Genomic DNA, 19,929 nt, shown 5'->3' with positions numbered 1-19,929 from the left:
GGTGGGTTAGGCCCTATAAATAATATTACATTAAGCTAGAGTAAAGATCAAGACGAGCGACCTAGACAGGTCCGCAGACCCAGATAGGCCCGATGAGCCGGACGAGCCCTAAGACAGAACAAACCCAAAAACTCGAACGACTCTGACGATAAGGACAATCCCGACGACCAGGACGAGCCCTAAGACTCGAACCAACACAACAAATCGGATGGGCCCAAAGACCTAGATGTACTTGGCGACCCAAACGAGCCCGACAACACGGACGGACTCGACAACCCGATGATACAAACGACCACGACGACATGGACGGGCTTAACAACCAAAACAGGCCTAATGATCTGGACGGGTCTGACAACTCTGATAAGAATGACTATCTAAACGGGTCAGACGACCCGAATCACCCAAACGGTACCGACGAGGCGGACGGGCCTGACGAACACAACGAGACAGACGAGCCTACAATTCGGACAAGATTAATGACCTAAACAAGAATTACAACCCTAATGGACCCAACGACCCGGATGGGCCCGACGACCTGGACGAGCCCGACGATCAAGATGAGCCAAACTATTCAAATCGACCGGAGGAGCCAAACGACCCGGAGAAGCATTACAGTTCGGATGGGCCCGTTCACGTCGTAGGCTCCGTCAAGGTCGTATGGCTCGTTCGGGTTGTTGAGACTGTTTGGGTTGTTTTGGTCATCAAGTCCGTCCACGTTGTATGGGTCGTCGAGCCCGTCCAAGTTGTCCGGATCGTCAGTCTCGTATGGGTCGTTCAGGTCATCTGGGATTGTCCGATTCGTCAGGCTCGTCTGTATCGTTGGTCCAGTCCGAGTCGTTGGGCCCGTCCGAGTCGTCGGGCTCGTCCGAGTCGTTGGACCCGTTCGAGTCGTCTAACTTGTCCAAGTCATTGGGTCCATCCGAGTCGTCGGTATTGTCTTTATTATCGGTCAGTCTAAATCGTCAAGCTTGTCCAAGTCGTCGACCTCGCCCAACTTGTCCGAGTTGTTGGGCCCGCTTGGCCAATCCGGCTCATCGGACACGTTTAGGTCGCCAGAATGTTTAAAATATATTTTTGATGTTGAAGATTAATGTTCATGGATTGGTCCTGACCCACAGGGCTTTTGTGAGGTTTTTGGTCCTGTAGACTTCTTTGATGAGAGATTTTTTTCAATGTAGGTTTTATTTCACCCTAACAATCATTACAAGAATATTTTAATTTCATTTTTCAATATTTTAATTCAAAATACTGATATATATTATCATATTATCAAAATAAGTTATAATTTGATATTTATTTTCTTTTTAAGAATCTAATAATTTTCTTTATATATATATATATATATATATATATATATATATATATATATATATATATATAATGAATGGGTTGTGCTCCTGTTAGTACATTAAAAAAACAATACGCGACGATATGATAAAGTAATAAAAAAGTGTTTTATAGATAATTTGTTAAACACGAAAACTATTTATTTCAAATATCAAAAGTACCTATGTTTTACGTAATAAATAAGGTAGATACTTTTAAATTTTAATATAACAATATTATTATTTTATAAAGGCTTAAATAGTCTATATTTTCGTTGTTTTTTTTAATTTGGTTATCATATTTTGATTCAGGGTTTAATTAGGTCCTAATTTTTGTTTATTTGTTATTATTTTGGTTATTTTTGCTAATGGTATTTAAATAGTTAACGGTACATGTCACGTGTCACTTTTTGGTTTTTTATTTTTTTTAAAACAATAAAAAAAATTCTACAAAATTTTAAAATTTTGAAAAATTGACATGTGTCAAGACACCATTGTGCTTTAGGAATGTCAATGGGCAGGTAGGGTACGGGTAGTAGCTCCCTCGTACCTTATCTGCTGGATAAATATATGCTTTGTACCCGTACCCATATCCGTCGGTATCCATTATGCGGGTACCCGCATAATATTTTAATATCCAAGGATATCCACAGGTACTCGTGAATATTTACAAAAAAATAAAATTAAATATTTAACAACATCTTTTAATCGTAAATTCAAATAAATACAATACATAACATTCATAAATTTTAAACATAGTCCAAATAATCCATTTAAATATTATTAAATGACAATTTACAAATAAATGAATTTTTTTTAAAACTAATTGATAAAAAAAGAATTCATTCCAAATCACTATGTTAATATTTTAATCATGTTTTTTGTGATACCCCTTTTATTCTTCCCCTTCTCTTCTCATTCCATATACATTGAACCACTCACCAGCTTAACATTCCTCTCTTTCTCTCTTCACTGATCTCCCTCACTCTCTTCAACCAGAGAATTGGAACCCTTTTGATCCACATTTTCTTCCTGTTGCAGCAAGCAGGTCTGAAAATCAATACAGAACTTCTCTCCCTAACTAAGTCTCCTTCCCACCCATGTAAGTCAATTTCAATACTCCAATTCTCTTCATTTTCGAATTCTGGAAGTTCCTTTCTGGCTAAACCGAAATTAGGGTCCTATTCTCACTATGTGAACCTCTATTCTAGTTCTTTAGGTTGTGAGTTGGGGTGCCTCACTGTGAGAAATCATATTTGCTAGTTGGTGATCATTTGAGGTAAGGGAAGCTAACCTTTTACTCAAATTTCGCATAAAAATTGTTAATTAAAGCTAGGATTGAATGCTTTGGTGTTTGATTGATGAGTGGGATCAATTGTGTGTGGTAAATTGCGATTTTGGCATGAATTGTGGTTTTGCATGTGAAAACAGGTTGAAATTCTGATGGTTTCTGTAAGACCCGTGAAAATTAATTAATTAATTAATAAATGCGGGTAGAAAGAGCCTTTATGCAATTAATTATTGTTTGATGTGACGTGGAAAAGTACTAGCTTAAGTGTTTGAGGGTACTTTGATTGTGTGAGAGGACTTGGGTTCGAGTCCTATATATGCCTGTTGTGTGTTATTTAATTTATTATCCTTTTGTTAATATAATTGTGAGTACTGAGTGATATCATAATTATAGGATTATAATGGTTATCACTAAATGTGAATTGGCATAGTGGTGGTGCTTAGGCCTTATGAGTGGAAGGTCACGGGTTCAAACCTTGATAGATAGGAATTAATCTTTATTTTTGCTAAATATTAGTTGTGGTTTAGTGTAGGGGTCTGCATTTCTCGCTCTCGCTCAAGCGACGAGGGTTGGGTTTGAGCGACACGTTCACTCGCTCAGGCGAGTGGGGTTCGCCTAAGCGAGGTCAAGAGGAACGTTGAATTCTCGTTCAGGCGAGGTCTTGGTGGTTTGAGCGAAGGTATGGCTCGCTCAGACGAGTTGGGCTCGCCTAAGCGAGATGGTTTGGAACATTGGAACATCCACTGCTACGCACTCGCCCAAGCGAGACAGAGTAGCTTAAGCGAGACTGATAGACTAACTTAGGCGAGGGTCCCTGGCTTAAGCGAGTTGTTGCGAATTCTATGGTTGTGTGTGCCTTATGAGATGGTTTGGTTACTTTTCCAAAATATAGGAAATTATATGCTTGCATGTGTGGGGTTTGGGCTTGAAGGACTAAGTCCAGTACGGGTCTAGGATGTGCTTAATGGTGGGACGCATGATGGGCATGAAACTGTGTAGTTCCCGTCGGCTGCTAAGTGGCGAGGAGTCCTTAGTATGGTGATTACATGTGTCGGACGCACGATGGACAAGGAACTTTTGGTTCCCGTCGGCTACTATTGGGCGAGGAGTCCATAGTATGGTGATTGCGTGCGTGCCATGGTCCGAGCGAGGGAGGCTTGGATGTTTTACTACAGACGAGGAGTCTGTAGGGCAGGACTATGAGCAGGATAGGCTCATAGAGTTGGACCACGAATGGGTTAGTTTCGTGGGAGCACAGTGAAGTCCCAAGACCTAGTGCATTCATATGACTCATGAAGGACTATGAGATCATGGATGGGAAATTTGGAAACGATGAAATATGTAGTGATGTTTTCTTTTGGGATGAGTGGCATATTTATTTCATGTATATATGTTTATATATTGTGCATAGCTCACCCTATCTTGTGGCGATGATCAGATAACTTGTTACCCGGGAGCAGATGATTTGACAGGTGAGCCAGGAGATGCTTAGAGGCGGAGTGCAGGGGCTACCTGGGCTTTTGAAAGAGTTTTCATATTTAGACTTTTGATGTAAAATTTATTATGTTGAATTTTGGTGGATTTTGGAACAATGTATTTATGAGCATATGAATTATGTTATAATAAAGTTTTTAATTTCCCGTGTTTGGGAAATGGTATTATATTAAATGAAGTTTATTTTCATTTCCTATTTTATTTATAAAAAAAAAAAATAGTAATATTCTTTAGGGATGTTATAGTTTCGCCCAGGCGAGCAGCTCTCGCCTGAGCGAAAATACTAAAAATTCACCCTTGTTGTTGCGCGAGGTCTCGCCTAGGCGAGCTGGTTTCGCTTGAGCGAAAGTCACTATCGTCTAAGCGAAAAAACTTAGCCTGAGCGAGAATTCGCTCAAATTTGGGGTTGCTCTCTGTTTGGGGTCTCGCCCAGGCGAGAGTGACTCGCCTAAGCGAGACAACTCTCTAGCTTAGGCGAGATCCTCTAGCTTAAGCGAGTTTCACTGCAGAACTTAGTTACTTCTTTGTTTTAGATTAAATGAAGCTATACTAAGTGAATTGATGTGATATTTGTCCATTCTATGCTTGAGTTTTTATGAATGATAGTATACGTGATGGAATTGTGTGGATTTGGTTCATTAGAGAATGTGATTGAATTAGGATTTCAAGGGAAATTCTAAAAAAGAAGGTTTTAGTGAATGTAAGTGTAAGAACTGTGAAAATTAATTAATTAATAAATGCGGGTAGTGAGAGCCTTTATGACATTAAATATTTATTGGTGTGATGTGGAAAAGTACTAGCTCAATTGGTTGAGAGTACTTTGATTGTGTGAGAGGACTTGGGTTCGAGTCCTATGTATGTCATTTTATGTTGTTTGATTATTATTAATTTTAATAATAAGCATAATCGTATTGGGTGATAACATACTTATAAGATTATGTAATTTTTCACGAAACATAAATTGCTTGAGTGGTTGTGCATTGATTTGATGATAAGCATGGTATGGGTTCGAACTTTGGTGAACCTAAAATTGACTCTCTTTTTGCTAACCATTAGTTGTGGCTTGAATGTGAAAAGGCAAGGAAACCCTAATTTTGTACCTTTTGAGTGGGGAGCGAATTGGAGAGGATTGAGAGACTACCTAAGGCAAATTGTGGGAGCACTAAGGGATTTTGTATTGGGCAAGAAGAAGAAGTGTAGCATTACACTTTTGCAAGAGGGAAATCCCAGGTTAGGGGAGCTTCTGTGTTTGATTTCTTTTGGTTTATGAACTGATTGTATGCGTATGCTTATAAGCCATGGAATTTCGTGCTATGCATATATGATATGACTTGAAGGTTCATTGATTATTTTTGGGATGTTGTATGAGTGAAATTCAGTATGCAATTGTATGGAATTAATGAGGGTTTGGGTACTGTAATTGCGACTTATGCGTTAAACTTGGTTTTTGGGGATTATTTTGGGTCTGAATTATGTGTACATGTTTGGTGCATTATTCTAGATTGCTTGGCATGAATTGGATGTGGTTTGGTATGTGGTGCTGGTGTTTGCGTGCGTGAAACAATGCCAGAGTCTGCAATTCTCGCCCAAGCGAGTCGGACTCGCCTAGGCGAGATTAGCAGGGACTCGAATACTATTGCTGATCGAGCTTTTCACTCAGGCGAAGAACTTTGGTTCTGGGCGATAGACCATTTCGCTTAGGCGATTGGTTCTCGCTCAGGCGAGAATCCGTGAGTGTCAAGTTTGAATTAGGGGTCTCTCTCGCCCAGGCACGAAGTTAAAGTGTTGGGCGATAGAGTATCTCGCTCAAGCGAGAGTCTCTCGCCTAGGCGAGAAATGGAGGAAGGTCTTGCTGTTAAGTTTAACTTGTCGCCTAGACGAGAGATTTTGGCCTCTAGGCGAAAAGTGGTCTCGCCCAGGCGAGCAAGGCTTGCTCAAGCGAGAATGCCAGGTTTATTTTATGCGTGGTGCTCGCTCAAGTGAGGTAACCTAGCCTAAGCAAGATAAACTGGAGTGCTTAGGCGAGAGCTTGAAGTTTAAGCAAAGGATGAATGGATGATGGGTTTAAAGGCAATCAATTTTGCGGTATTGGATTGATTGGTGTTTGAATGGTGATGCGTGGTCTATAAGGCTTCTAAAGATATCTTAATGGTGGGCTTGCTGGTGTTCCTTGGGTTGTGGCCCGGAACGTATCCTTGAGTTGTGGCTCAAGATAGGGGTTAAGCACGTGGCATTCTATAGGTTGTGGCCCAGAATGACTTCCCTTGAGTTGTGGCTCGGAATAGCGGATGAACACGAGGAACTCTTGAGTTGTGGCTCGGGTTAGCGAGTGTTGCTGGTGTGAGTGTGCTGGTTGTTGCCAGTACGAATGAGTCTAGATGGATTGCCCTCCTCAGTATTTAGCTGACGAGTTTGGTAGTCTTGGGACGTTATGGACTATGTTCGTATTTGGGAACTCCACCTGGTGTTACAGTGTGTGATCTGTAGCATGGTTTTCGCACGTGCTCTATCGGTTATGGTTGATGGGTGTGGCAGTAAGGCGCCTTGAGCAGATGATATTGCAGGTGAAGCTGGTGAGACTTAGCCGCGGAGTGGGGGAAAGCCTGGGAGTTTTGTATCATTTTGATTTGAAATATCTTGTAAACTCTTATGAGAGGTTATATTATTATGTTCAGTTTTATAAACTATGGTTTTTGGTTTTTAATTGGAATTAATAAAATGTTTTAAATTTCCCGCGTCTTTGGGAAATGAGGTTCTATTAATTACGGCTTAATTACTTTTTTCTTTATTTTATTATATAAATCCATAATATCCGGTTGGGATGTTACAGTAAGGACATGAGGACTCGGTTTGGTGGTATCATGACGCTCCAATAACCATTAAGACTCGTATAGAGTATAATGGATTATGTTGGGAGAAGTAATAGGAGGTCCTAGTCTATGGACCCGATCTGTCATAGACGTAGAGGGGACTTACCCTGGGAGTGGTTGGGTGATAACCCCTTGTGCCCAAAACTCTACAGAGTTCGGGAACCGTCACAGGTGCAAGCCACCAAGAGCTCCAATGTCTCTTACATAATCCGGATATCGAGTCTAGAGTCATGAATATGTGTTGTGGTTGTGGTGGTTTGAATAATTCTGATAAATGTGATAAGCCTTGATTGATGTCTAATTAATAAGCTGCATGATTTCTCTTAATTAAGTTAGCTTACCCTTCTTGCATATGTTTGTTATTTTTGTGTCTTTTCTCTTTTGCAATGATCGCCTACATTTGGTGTGAGCAGATAAAAGTGCAGGTGCAGACACACCCCTCCTGGATAGGAGTTGAGTTGTGGCATGAGCGTTTCCAGCAGTAGTATTTACTCCTTGTTTTGCTTAGACGTTAGGTGTTTTGTAACCCCTTTCTTAGTGTAGGCTGTGATTATGTACAGTACATGTAGGACTATTTTGGGATGACTGTATTGATACTTTATACCAGCCTATTCCTATCATCTGCTTTGAATTATCATAATATAATGTTTTGTTTGATAGCGTAAAAACTATGAAAACGGGATGTAACATTTTTTTATTTTTTTATTTAAATTAGAGTATAACGGGTACATGTATCCACAGGTACAGATACCATGATACCCGTACCCGCCCCGTTAACATTCGGGTATTAAAAATACCCGTACTATTTACCTGCGGGTATCCATTTGCAATATTCATTTTCTATCCATTGCGGGTTTTATTCACGGATACTCGCGGCTATGGATTTTTTTGACATCCCTAATTGTGCTAGTGTTAATGTTAGTATCACATGTCAGTTTTTTGTTGTGTTATTTGCTTTTGTTCAATTTAGTCTCATATTCAATATTTTTGTTCAATTAAGTCTTTATGTTCGTTATTTTTGTTTAATTTAGTCTCACTTTTACTCTATACTAACATCATTAACTATTTAAACACGGTCAGCAAAAAATATCAAATTGACCAAAAAATGACGAAAATTAAAATCTAATTGAATAGTGAACTAAAATGAGGACTAAATTGAACAAAAACCACGAAAATAAAGACCAAATGTGTATAAAATATGTAATATATTTTTAAAAATATCACAGATTTTCTCTTTTGCATATCTTCTATTTATAGATATAGTACTAAGATATTTATGTAAAAAAATGAATTCTATTTGAAAATATATATTAAAAGAGATAAATTATATATATATATATATATATATATATATATATATATATATATATATATATATATATATATATATATATATATATATATATATAATAGCTTATCAAATTAGAACATATATTTGAAAAAAAAATGTTCAATGTCGGACCATATATGACCTAAAGGAGGTGATGCTGATATCAATAACATTCACTTCACACATTTTTTTTTTTCTTAATGAAAAAATAAGAATAAAAATGTCAAATGTAATCAGTGTTAAAATAGTTTTTTCCTTCTATACTAATATAAATGCAGAAGCAATTATGCATTAAATATAAGTACTTCAAAAATACATCGAAAAAAGGAGGTATCAAAAATAGACGAATCAAATTATTAAATTCATATTAAGTAGGCAATTAAAAGAAATTAATTAATTATAATAAGGATGACAAGTTAGTTTAATAGTATTTGTAAATTCCACAGTTGGCGTTATTAGTTATTTCTACGTTGATCACATCACTACAAGTATTTTAACTAACTATCCAATAATATCTTAAGTTTAAAAAATATGAAAGGTAGTTAATTATTTGTATCCTGTTGAATGCAACTAGGCATGAACAAATAAAACGCAATTTTTGTTAAACGTATCTTAAAAAACTCAAAGCAAAGTTTGGCCCAGGGTGTGGTGAAGAGATAATATTATATAAATAAATAAAATGGTCAGATTTGGATACTGGTTATAATTTTGTAAGTATTTAACCTAATTTGATGGTGATATTTTAATGTTTATAAATTTGGAAGTATATTTTAAATTTTATTTTTGATATGATATTTTTTGAATAAAATTTAATAATAAACTAGATAAAGTTATAGTCTATTATAAAAGTAATTATTAATATCACATAATTGAATTTTTTTTGCTGACTATTCTGTATATTTATTTTATTTATTCAGTTTTTTTAAAATTGATCGCCTATAATCTGAATAATCGAATCAATTTAATTCCGAACAATTCGTCTAATTCGATAAGTTAAATAATCAAATATAAATTATAAAATATTAATTTTCAATTATATTGAATTAATCATATTAGGTTCGAATCCGACTCGACCAATCAATATTCAGGCCTAAATGCAATACAATTTGAATGATTATCTTGTTTCTATAAGATTATATTTTTTAATAAATTGATGAAAATACATTAGAGATATAAAGAACTGTTCAATTAATTATTATCTTAAGAAAATTGATATATCTATATGATAAATATCTTTTGTGGGAAAGAAAATCTTAACTTATCTCTACTACAGTATATATTTCGAACGCTAGTCCAACTTTTTTACATAGTTCTTTCTTTAACAAATTGGAGCATCTCACGACTAGGTTGAATTTGAAGGTTTGCTTGAACAAACAGAGATTAAGATAAAAATTATGGTTTTCACAAAGAAAACTGGTTTTCTCCTATTATGGGGAATAATACACTTCTGCAGCTTCTTACTCATTCGCTGTGCCTCAAGGTTTTTCTCTTACTGTAATTTTTTTTCTTAACCCAATAAGATCTATGTTTCTTTGTCTGTCCGCGTCTACATTCAATTTAAAACAGTAATTATTAACATGTTTTCCAATAAAAATTTACCATCTTTTCTTCAACAAGATTTTGTTTTTCATATATTAAACAAAAATTTATATATGATTTTATATTAATAACAATTTATTTAAAATTATATATATATATATATATATATATATATATATATATATATATATATATATATATATATATATGTTGACATAATATATAAGACTAAAAATTATAAAAAAATTACGTTTAGTTTTTATAATTTTCATATACCATTATCAACTATGCAATTGATTCTTCTTTTAAAATATAACCTTACAGATACAAAAAATCATAACTTATTGTTCACTCAAGTTATCTTTCCAATTGCAGGAATTTAAGTGAGTTCGAAAGTTCTGGCGTAACATTTAATGACCCTGAAGTTAAACTGCATATAGAAAAGAAGCAGGTATTAAATTTCCAATTTTAACATGAATTTTATCCAAATTTGGCCACTTTCATTAATTTATCTTCGATTGGGTATGTCCTCAGATCACAGTGCAAAATGGCATCATTCGTGTAACTTTCTCAAATCCAGAGGGCACTATCCTTGGAATATCATATAATGGAATAAACAATGTGCTTGAAGGTCGCAATAACTTCAATAACAGAGGGTATCCGTATATACCTTTATCGTCTTTAACTTATATAACTTCCTTTTAGTTCATCCCTTCTCAAACAAATTAAAAAGCTGAGCTTTTTTTAAAAACTAAAGAAAGAATCAAATGAAGCTAATATTTTACCCACAAATTTGCAGGTATTTTGACATTGTCTGGAATTCACCAGGAGCCCCTTCAAAACTTTGGGGGTAAGCCTTTCTCCATATTCATATCTATAAAAAAAATAAAAAAAATAAAATTTATGGGTTCATGATGTCATCATAAATTTGCCAATAACATAATGAATCATGAGTGAACACAAAAAATAAAAACTAGCCAATGAAACCCTAAAGAAACGTCTTCCTTTTACTAACCATTTCTTTCAGGGTTACCAATTCTGGACTCGAGCTGATAAACTTGGCCACTTCACAATTGCAAATATTGTTCCAGGGGACTACAATTTATATGCATGGATTCCTGGTATTTTTGGAGACTATAAATATAACACTACCATAACCATAACACCAGGTACGTAATTTTCCTCGAATTTCACCTATGATTATTGTGTGACAGATTATTGTCACTAACATGTTTTTGTTGTGTGTATTACAGGATCTATCATCCAATTGGGTTCACTCATATACAATCCTCCGAGAAATGGACCAACCGTATGGGAAATTGGAATCCCAGATCGCTCTGCTGCAGAGTTCCACGTTCCAAATCCTTATCCTAACCTCATAAACCGATTATACATTGGAAAACCATTACACAAGTTAGTCCAAAACTCAATCAACAACTGCTTAAGCTTTTCACCTGCATATATACACCATTTTTCAGTTTCTCTTAACATTGATTTTCCCACTAACAGTTTTAGACAATATGGAATATGGAAGCGTTACAACGAGTTATATCCAAATGAGGACCTCACTTACACTGTTGGTGTGAGTGATTATAGTAAAGACTGGTTTTATGCCCAGGTTCCCAGGTGATTAATGTAATTAATCTTATTGATCTAATAACTGTATATAGCTACTGATTGTTGAAATTTGATTCATTATTTTGAATCTAAATGCAGGAACATAGGAAACAACACATTTCATCCAACAGTATGGGAGATTAAATTCCATCTCCCATTTGTCATGAGAGGCATCTACACTCTGCGACTTGCATTGGCCTCAGCTACACGTTCTAACTTGATGGTAAGTTGAGATATGAGTGTGTTTATATATAGTTGTTGAGTTTGGTATGACCTATGATTTCACTTCGTGTTTTAATAGGTTAGGTTTAACAACCCTGTGGCTCGTCCTCCACACTTTTCTACGGGAGTAATTGGTCAAGATAATGCAGTAGCGAGACATGGCATCCATGGATTGTATTGGGCTTATAGTATTGAAGTAGAAAGCAATGTGTTGGTGGAAGGAAGCAACATCATGTATCTGAGGCAAGCAAAATGTACGAGTCCTTTTCAAGGCATTATGTATGACTACATCCGTTTGGAAAGACCAGAAACATAAAAGGACTTAATGGAACCGAAGATCTAGTTAAACTCAATTCAACGTTGTTTTATTAACACACACAATGTGTCTTTTCTTGTACCTTAGACCGAAAGAGGTGTTGCTATGAAGCACCCCCTTAGTACGCCATGTGTGTATTTATTATATGAGTCTGTATAAGCTTACTTTAACAAAGGTGTTTGTTTTAATAAAATCAGCAAATCTTAGCTTTTCTTTATGTGTTTCTATAATCTGTTCATTTTTAGATGTATATATTTCTTTTACTTATTTCAATGAACAAATATAATCTACTCTTAAATATATGATTGCTTTAAAAGCACTTATTTTAAATTTATCCAAACCGGGTTGTCATCTTGTTTTGAGTTTAACCAAACTAGGTCAATTTCTTGTAAATATTAGTTTTTCTTATAAATATATTATGGAACTTATTATAAATCGTTGACTTTTTTTTTCGTGATCAAAAGATTAAGGACATGATAAAAAAATAGCTTTATTATCATTTTGAATATGTAAAGAAAAAATTATGTTTTTATTGTGAATATATGAAGTGTTTCTAAGTGTTATTAATAAAAGTTTGAGAGATTAGATAGATAAAAATATAGACCGACATGGTTTAGGAACAGAATAAAATCTAAAAATTCCCTCAAGTTAAAAAAATATATAATTGTAATTCTGATAAAGAAAGTTTTCTTTAAATGTGAAAACAACCTTAATATTTATATACTATAATTAATGTACTTTTATGATAATAAACTAATAATTTTACATATTACATCAACATATAAAATAAAATTTGAAATTATCAAAGTAAAGGATAATTTAAAATAATTTACATTAATGATAAGATAATATGCAAGAGATAATCATAATCTGTCTAAATTAATTGGTATTATACATCGATTTTATTTATGTACAAGTTTATATCATAATATTAATAAATTGAATTACTATTATAATAATGAACTAAAAAATTAATTTCACCATATTAGCAATTTTTATGGAGAAATTTCACGTTATTAACATTATTTCAAATAAATTGTTCATCTCCGTCAATCAAATATAAATTACTGTAGTTGTTTTCGTAACGAAATGGGAATACTTTGGTTTTACTCCGACAACATTCACAAAATCTTACATTTGTCTATTGCAAGTTGTTCCTGTACATGCGCATTTCATTGCAGATGACGATAACGTTCTTCCTGGATTTTTTCCTCCCATCATCCTGATGACTATATCAATTTCTGGGTTGGCCCCACCTCTGCCGTATACTTTGAAAAGGAGGAGATTCAAACTCTTAACTTTACGTTTTGATATTCCATTCTCAGATTTCAAATATAATGACTATTAAATTTCTGACTCATTTCATCTTAATCGGATAACGAGTAAATCTTACCAGTCGTACCCACTTTTTTATTTGTATCATTTTTTTATTATTTTAATATTAATTAATTAAAATTTATAAAATAATAATAAATTATATAAAGAAAACATAATATTATTAAATATTTAATATTTAAAATATGATATTTTTATTTTTTAAATATTAATTTTTAGAACGAATTTATAATTATATACATTTTAAATTGAAATATTAAATAAAATTTTATCAAAATCAAAATATTTATTAAATTTACAAATGTTACCTAATAAAATTTAAAAATATATATATTTTCATATGTATCTCATATCTAATTAGAAAAAATAGGTATTCCTCGTATATATACCCATCAATCAATATGAGAATTCTTCATCAAAATAAAGATACGAATTTAAACAATATCTACAAAACGAATTTGTTTGTCATCCTTATTCAATCATCATAAAAAAGTTAGAATTTTATTCCTTTCATTTAAATTTTGACCTGCATTCGTGAAATATTTTGATGAAGCTCCATCAAAACAAATGAAAAAGAAAATATCAAATCCTCCAAAAATTCGAATCCAAAAATTGAATTCTAAGGAACCTTCCTCACTAAATGAAAAAAAAAGACTGAAAATTCGATTTTCGAAACGTGAAATTCTCACGCGTAGATGTTATTCTGAAAAATAAATTTGCAAGCAGTTATTTGAAAACTTTTAATTAAAGTAATACTAGTGGTGAAAAAAATATCTGAATGTTGGCGCTCTCATTGCTTTTAGTGGGTGTTGTTGAATATTTGAATTGTCAAACCATGTACCAGACAAAAAGGGAAATCTTGTGTCGTATAATTTTTCTGGTTGATGATAATTATGAGTTTCTCTTTTGTTTGATAACTGTCGCTAGGATTGAGCCAATTTGTGATGTTGTCATTTTTCTCTATTCAAGGGTTCCTTTCATGTCATCTTTTTTGTTAGATATTTCTTCCATTCCTTGGTTGGAGATTATCGGGCAATAATAGGATCCCTTGGAAAGTCATTGACAATTACAAATTGTAACTGATAATTTACATGAAAATGCAAAGAATAGATAGATGTATAGTTTTATTTACAAAATAATCAGATGAAAAAAATAGCTAATTTTTATTATAACTTAAAACTATGATGCCTCCAAAATTATATCTCAAGCTTTACTTGTGTTTGAATGGAGCATTTCAACAATGCTTAAAAATTGAAATGTTTTACATTTGAATTGCTTGCAATTAAATTCTATTCATTTTTTAAATAATTTGTTTGGATAAGGAAATTAAAATACCTTATATTTCAATTTTTTGTTTGGAAAAAAATTTTAAATTTATTGTGAGATAAAATTTTATTTTAACAATATTTATTTTAGGCTTAATTATGTTTTGAATTCATGATAAATTTGGAAACCCGACAATCAAGAAGGGCCCGACGACACGGACGGGTCCGACGACTCAGACGAGCCTTCCAAACCGTCAGGCTCATCTGGGTCGTCGGGCTTGTTCGGATAGTTTGACCCGTCCGAGTCGTCAGGCCTGTCTGGATTGTCGGGCTTGACGGTTTGGAAGGGTATGTCCGGGTTATCGGGCCCGTCCAGGTCATTGGACCCGTCCAGGTTGTTGGGCCCATCCGGGTCGTCGGGCCCGAAGGTTTGGAAGGGCCCGTTCGGGTCGTCGGGCAGTCCGTGTCGTAGGGCCCGTCCGGGTCATCAAGCTCATCCGGGTCGTTGGGCCCATCTAGATCGTCGGGCCCGTTCGGGTCGTCGAACCCGTCTGGATTGTCGGGCCCGTCAAATCATTGGTCTTGTCCAGATAGTCTGCCCCGTCCGAGTCGCCGGGCCATTCTAGGTCGTCGGGCCCGTTCTGGTCTTAAGGCTCGTTCGGGTCGTCAGGCCCGTCCGGGTCGTTGTGCTCGTCCGGGTCGACGGACGGGCCCGTCCGGATCATCGAGCACATTCAGGTTGTCGGACCCGTCTGGGTCGTCGGGCCCGTCTTGATCATCGAGCCCATTTGGGTCATTGGACCCGTTTGGGTCGTCAGGCCTGTCTGGGTCATCGGACCCGTTTGGATCATCGAGCCCATTCAGGTCGTCGAACCCGTCTGGGTCGTCAAGCCCGTTTGGGTCGTCGGGCCTGTTTGGGTCGTCAGACCCATCCAAGTTGTCGAGCCCATTTGGGTCGTTGGACCCGTCTGGGTCGTCGGACCCTTCTGAATTGTCGGCCCCCTTTGTGTCATCGGGCCTACCAAAGAGTCTAGAATGTGAGGTTGAGTGAGAAGAATTTCAAATTCCACCTATTTTGAGGGTATTTGAATTTCTACTAATTTAGCTAATTGAAATCCCTCAAAAAAATGTTTGCATTTGAAATGATTTTTAATTTTTGTATCCAAACAAAGCATTTCAATATAAAGAAATCTAAATTCTTAAAAAAATGAATTATTTCATTAAAATACTCTATCCAAGCATACTCTTAATTCACGTCACATACTTCTTTAATAGTTCATTATATTTATAAAAATATCGTGATGTAATACCCGAAAATTTCAATCATAAAAATGTACTATTTGTACTATAATACGCTTTAAGTCGGTATCTAATGCTTACCTTGCAAGATTTATGTTAGTATCTATCTAATGCTTACCTGTCAAGATTTAAGATTAAAGGGGGTTGGAGATAAGATAGAGCTTCTTTTCTTAGTTTTCGCTAATTTGAATATTCTATCACGACTTAATTTGACAGTGAGTATATTTTATATTTGTTGTTTTTAAAATGTATAAATGTATGTTAAGTGTTTTGAAATGTTAGATGTTATATGGTTGAGTTCACTTTCATAAAACATTAAGAATAACACGTAAAGAAAAATAATTGATTATTTATATAGATAATCAATTACTGTATGTTTCTGAATTTTATTTAGAGGTCAATTATACATAAATAATCAATTATACTAAAAGAGAATCAATTATTATGAGTAATATTTAATTATTATAAGTGGTAATTTTTAATATAATATGTGGTTTTGTGTTTTTATCATCTAATTGATTATCAATCATGTTTAAATTGATTATATGATGAGTCTATTTAATAATTTATATATAATATTATATGCATAAAAAATTATGAAATTAATTGAATGATCATAATACTTAAGACTCTAGGTAAATGATAGACTAAGTGATACATCACATCTTTATCTTTATTCATCTAACTATGACTTGACTCTAAATAGATTGGATTCTCAAAATATTTATTGAAGAAAAATATTCAATATATACTTGAATAAATAAATCGGAATGTATTTTAACACGTTACAGTTTAAAATGGTAACCTTGTGTGATTATTATTATTGAAAGACATAATAAACCTCAAACTTCCTTAGGCGTAAGCTTGAAGGTGATGGACTATGTTATGCATGAATATTCGAAAAAAAAATATATAACACTTACAATATATATACTTATGTAAGTCCATTATCATTTAAATCTGCATTACGCCTAAATTTATATTTGAAAAGAAAAAATTCTCGAATCAAGTTTCGAATGACTTTTTCATCAATTATGTTTTGTCGAGCAATACTTCACATGTATTGCAGTTTAGATTGCTTCAATAAAGCAATAATCTAAGCTTTGACAATCATTCAGGCATAAACCTTAACTTTTGTGTTTCGTGCCTCCCTGATTGCCCATCTTTCGCAATGAGGTTAATTGTTTCTTCAATAATTATAGGGTTTATTATATGATCCTTATATTCCATATTTATATGATCCCTAATATTCCATAATTATATAATCCTTAATATTTCATAATTATACGGTCCCTAATATTCTATAATTATATGATCGATAATATTCTATCATTATATGACCCTTAATATTTTATAAGTCTACATCCCAGTTAAGTTTGCACCAAACTCCTTATATCAAAATACGAACTTAAGTGATTGTTTAGAGTAATGAAATGATGATGGAAAAGAACATGAATGTAATGGTTCTAGTTGTGTGATTATTGTGAAAGTCTACGTAACGAGAAAGATGTCTCCATATTGTGAAATTATTTTACGTGTTTGATATCGTTTAAATAAGGAACCCATATGTGTCCTAGAAGACTAATGTTATTGAGAGAATTATGTCATTGAGGAATTAATTCTGAAAAGTAAGAAATGAACATAACCTTGGGGTATGACACCGAGTGATGATTAAAGATAACATAAAAAGTTTGGAAACCCCAACATTAAATACAAATCATCATCAATTAGTGAGGGTGCATCTAAATAATGAGGAAAGGTTATATTCCCAGTAATCATCTAACTTAAATAAAGTAAGTCTATCTAGTTTTGGAAAATCCATTCACAATGAGATTGAGATATGATAAGTTAAGAACACAAGCAAATATGTGAATAATTTGATGATAAAGATAGGTATTGCAATTAGATCTTGTAGTAATGAATAATATGATGTATATGCAACCAACCATAAGGTCTTCGGTGTGACTTGAGAAAGAGTATGGAACTCACTACATACATAACATTATCAAAGTTAGATAGAGGATCACCAATTTGGTATTCACATATGGATAAAGTTCTTGATAGTAGGTGGACATATGACACTACCACAGATAAAGATAATTTTGTGGGTCATTTTTGGTTTCATACCATGTTGATAGATGATTAACCTGAAACTTTTGGCTGCCTTGTTTGGTTGACTCAATCGACATTATGATACTTATAGTATGCTACACCTATATGAAGAACATTAACTAAAACCTCAAGAAAATACCCAAAAGAAGAGCGTAAAGATGGCCCAAAGATGTTGATTAAGAAAGTGGAAATAACATTGAGATGCAAAAGAAATCTCAAGAGGTTTGTCCTATCTTTCTTTGAATTAGGAGCTTAGGTAACTAAGATTTTTGTGTTATATCCTTAAGGTGTTTCCACAAGTTTATATCCATGTATGTTAAACCTCTCAACCACCTTTTTTCAAATATCCATGCTAAAATAGATGTAATATCCCAAACTGGCTGACCTTTGTATATGCCCATCCCCAATGTTCACCTTGTGGAATCAAGATCCTTCATTTAAAACTTCAAGTTTAATTTTTTCTGGACCTCTTTCAATTCATTTTTATATTGGTTGGAAATAAGAATACCATCTACTTATAAGAGTAAACTATCATAACTAGTCCTCTAAAATCCTATTCTTTTAAGAAAATCATCAAGTTTTTTATACCACTACCTTAGATTATATTATAAATCTCATACAATGATTTTTTTTCAAGATACATACCTTTTGATGTGAATCCACATGGGTGGATTTGTTTTATAGATCTATCTAGGTTGGAATGTTAATAAGCAAGAAATTTGAGAAATTATTTAAACGAGAAAATAAAAATAGATAAGAAGATGGAGCGAAAATTGATAGACGTCACACTTCCAAGAATGAAAGATAAGTCTAAGAGTTTAAACACACAAAGAGAAAAAAGACCTTTGATAAAACTCAGGGATTTTTGAATCACTCAAGAACTTAGGTGAATCACTCTCACTAAGATAGAAGAGATAAAACTCTAATATTTTTTGAATAAAACTCAACTTGTTTCATTGATGAAAATGGTCCAGCTTATATAAAAACTTTAACCACTAGAATTACAAAAGATACATAAATTGAAATTACATATCACTTAAAACTATTAATGATCCTACTACTTAATGGCTGATTGTAACTGAAATTATGGCAACCCAAAAGTCACCCAAAATAATTCAGCTAAGCATCCTCTTGGTCTCCCAAATGCTGATGAGTAAGTTGCAATTGGACCATTATTACAACTTGAAATAAAACTAAACAAAAGCTCATTAATTGATTAAACCAAAACATAATTTGCTAAGCCAATTTTACAATGAATTGGGTCATATTTAAACAAACTAATAACTTTTAAAAAATAAAAAATAAAAATAATTGCAACAAAGTGGTGCATTAGTCCTTCTTCATTTGAGTTATGATGCAATTCATATCATATCCTTTCCCTCTAATAAACCCTTTGGGACATTGTATGTAAACAATTTTTTCCATATTTCCATGCAATATATATATATATATATATATATATATATATATATATATATATATATATATATATATATATATATATATATATATTCATATTCATATTCAATTGTTTTAACATTAGATTGTATTAGTTAATAATTGACATTAAAATTCTTATTGAACAATGTTTATTATAGGTGAGAAGATGTTATTATAGTCGACTGATTCCACTTGTGTAAAAAATCTGGTATCATCACTCTTGCCTTGAATCTCTGTCTTCCACACCTAGTATTCTCTTATTCTTCTTGAAAGCTCATTTGAACTTGTTGTTTCATAAAAATGATTTAAGCATATATAATATATCTTTTGACCAATTTTTTCCAAACTCTTAGTTTTGTCTAGAAAATGTTGAAAGGGGGAGCTATTTCAACCTATATGAAGATGGTTTTGATGATGTCTACCAATATAGAATTAGTCTTGTCTTTGTTAGGTTGTGTACTAGGGTGTTAGAGT

General features: G+C 33.7%; 1 protein-coding gene across 1 annotated transcript; it reads left to right on the top strand.

Moving 5' to 3' along the window:
- The first annotated feature begins 302 nt into the window (after positions 1–302).
- On the top strand, positions 303–12,221 carry LOC114175414 (uncharacterized). The gene is made up of 9 exons (XM_085670449.1): positions 303–382; positions 10,225–10,300; positions 10,384–10,480; positions 10,649–10,699; positions 10,827–11,018; positions 11,103–11,262; positions 11,359–11,475; positions 11,566–11,689; positions 11,768–12,221. Exons 1-9 carry the CDS (start codon positions 303–305, stop codon positions 12,002–12,004), a joined length of 1,134 nt encoding a protein of 377 aa, XP_085526575.1. The 3' UTR covers positions 12,005–12,221.
- The last annotated feature ends 7,708 nt before the right edge of the window (positions 12,222–19,929 follow it).

This window comes from Vigna unguiculata, chromosome 3, assembly GCF_037176805.1.
Source record: "Vigna unguiculata cultivar grain cowpea cultivar isolate G323 ecotype 2 chromosome 3, ASM3717680v1, whole genome shotgun sequence".
In the NCBI taxonomy this organism is placed as follows: domain Eukaryota; kingdom Viridiplantae; phylum Streptophyta; class Magnoliopsida; order Fabales; family Fabaceae; genus Vigna; species Vigna unguiculata.
The sequence above is the reverse complement of the archived record's forward strand: the minus strand, read 5'-3'. Positions and strand labels throughout refer to the sequence as shown.

What these genes read in the sequence shown, in the direction of transcription:
- LOC114175414 (XM_085670449.1), top strand. Translation starts at nt 303, where the DNA reads ATGGACGGGCTTAACAACCAAAACAGGCCTAATGATCTGGACGGGTCT. An exon ending in GCCCCTTCAAAACTTTGGGG is followed by an intron (nt 10,700 to 10,826) that starts GTAAGCCTTTCT and finishes AATAAAAACTAG; the next exon opens with CCAATGAAACCCTAAAGAAA. An exon ending in TTTTATGCCCAGGTTCCCAG is followed by an intron (nt 11,476 to 11,565) that starts GTGATTAATGTA and finishes ATCTAAATGCAG; the next exon opens with GAACATAGGAAACAACACAT.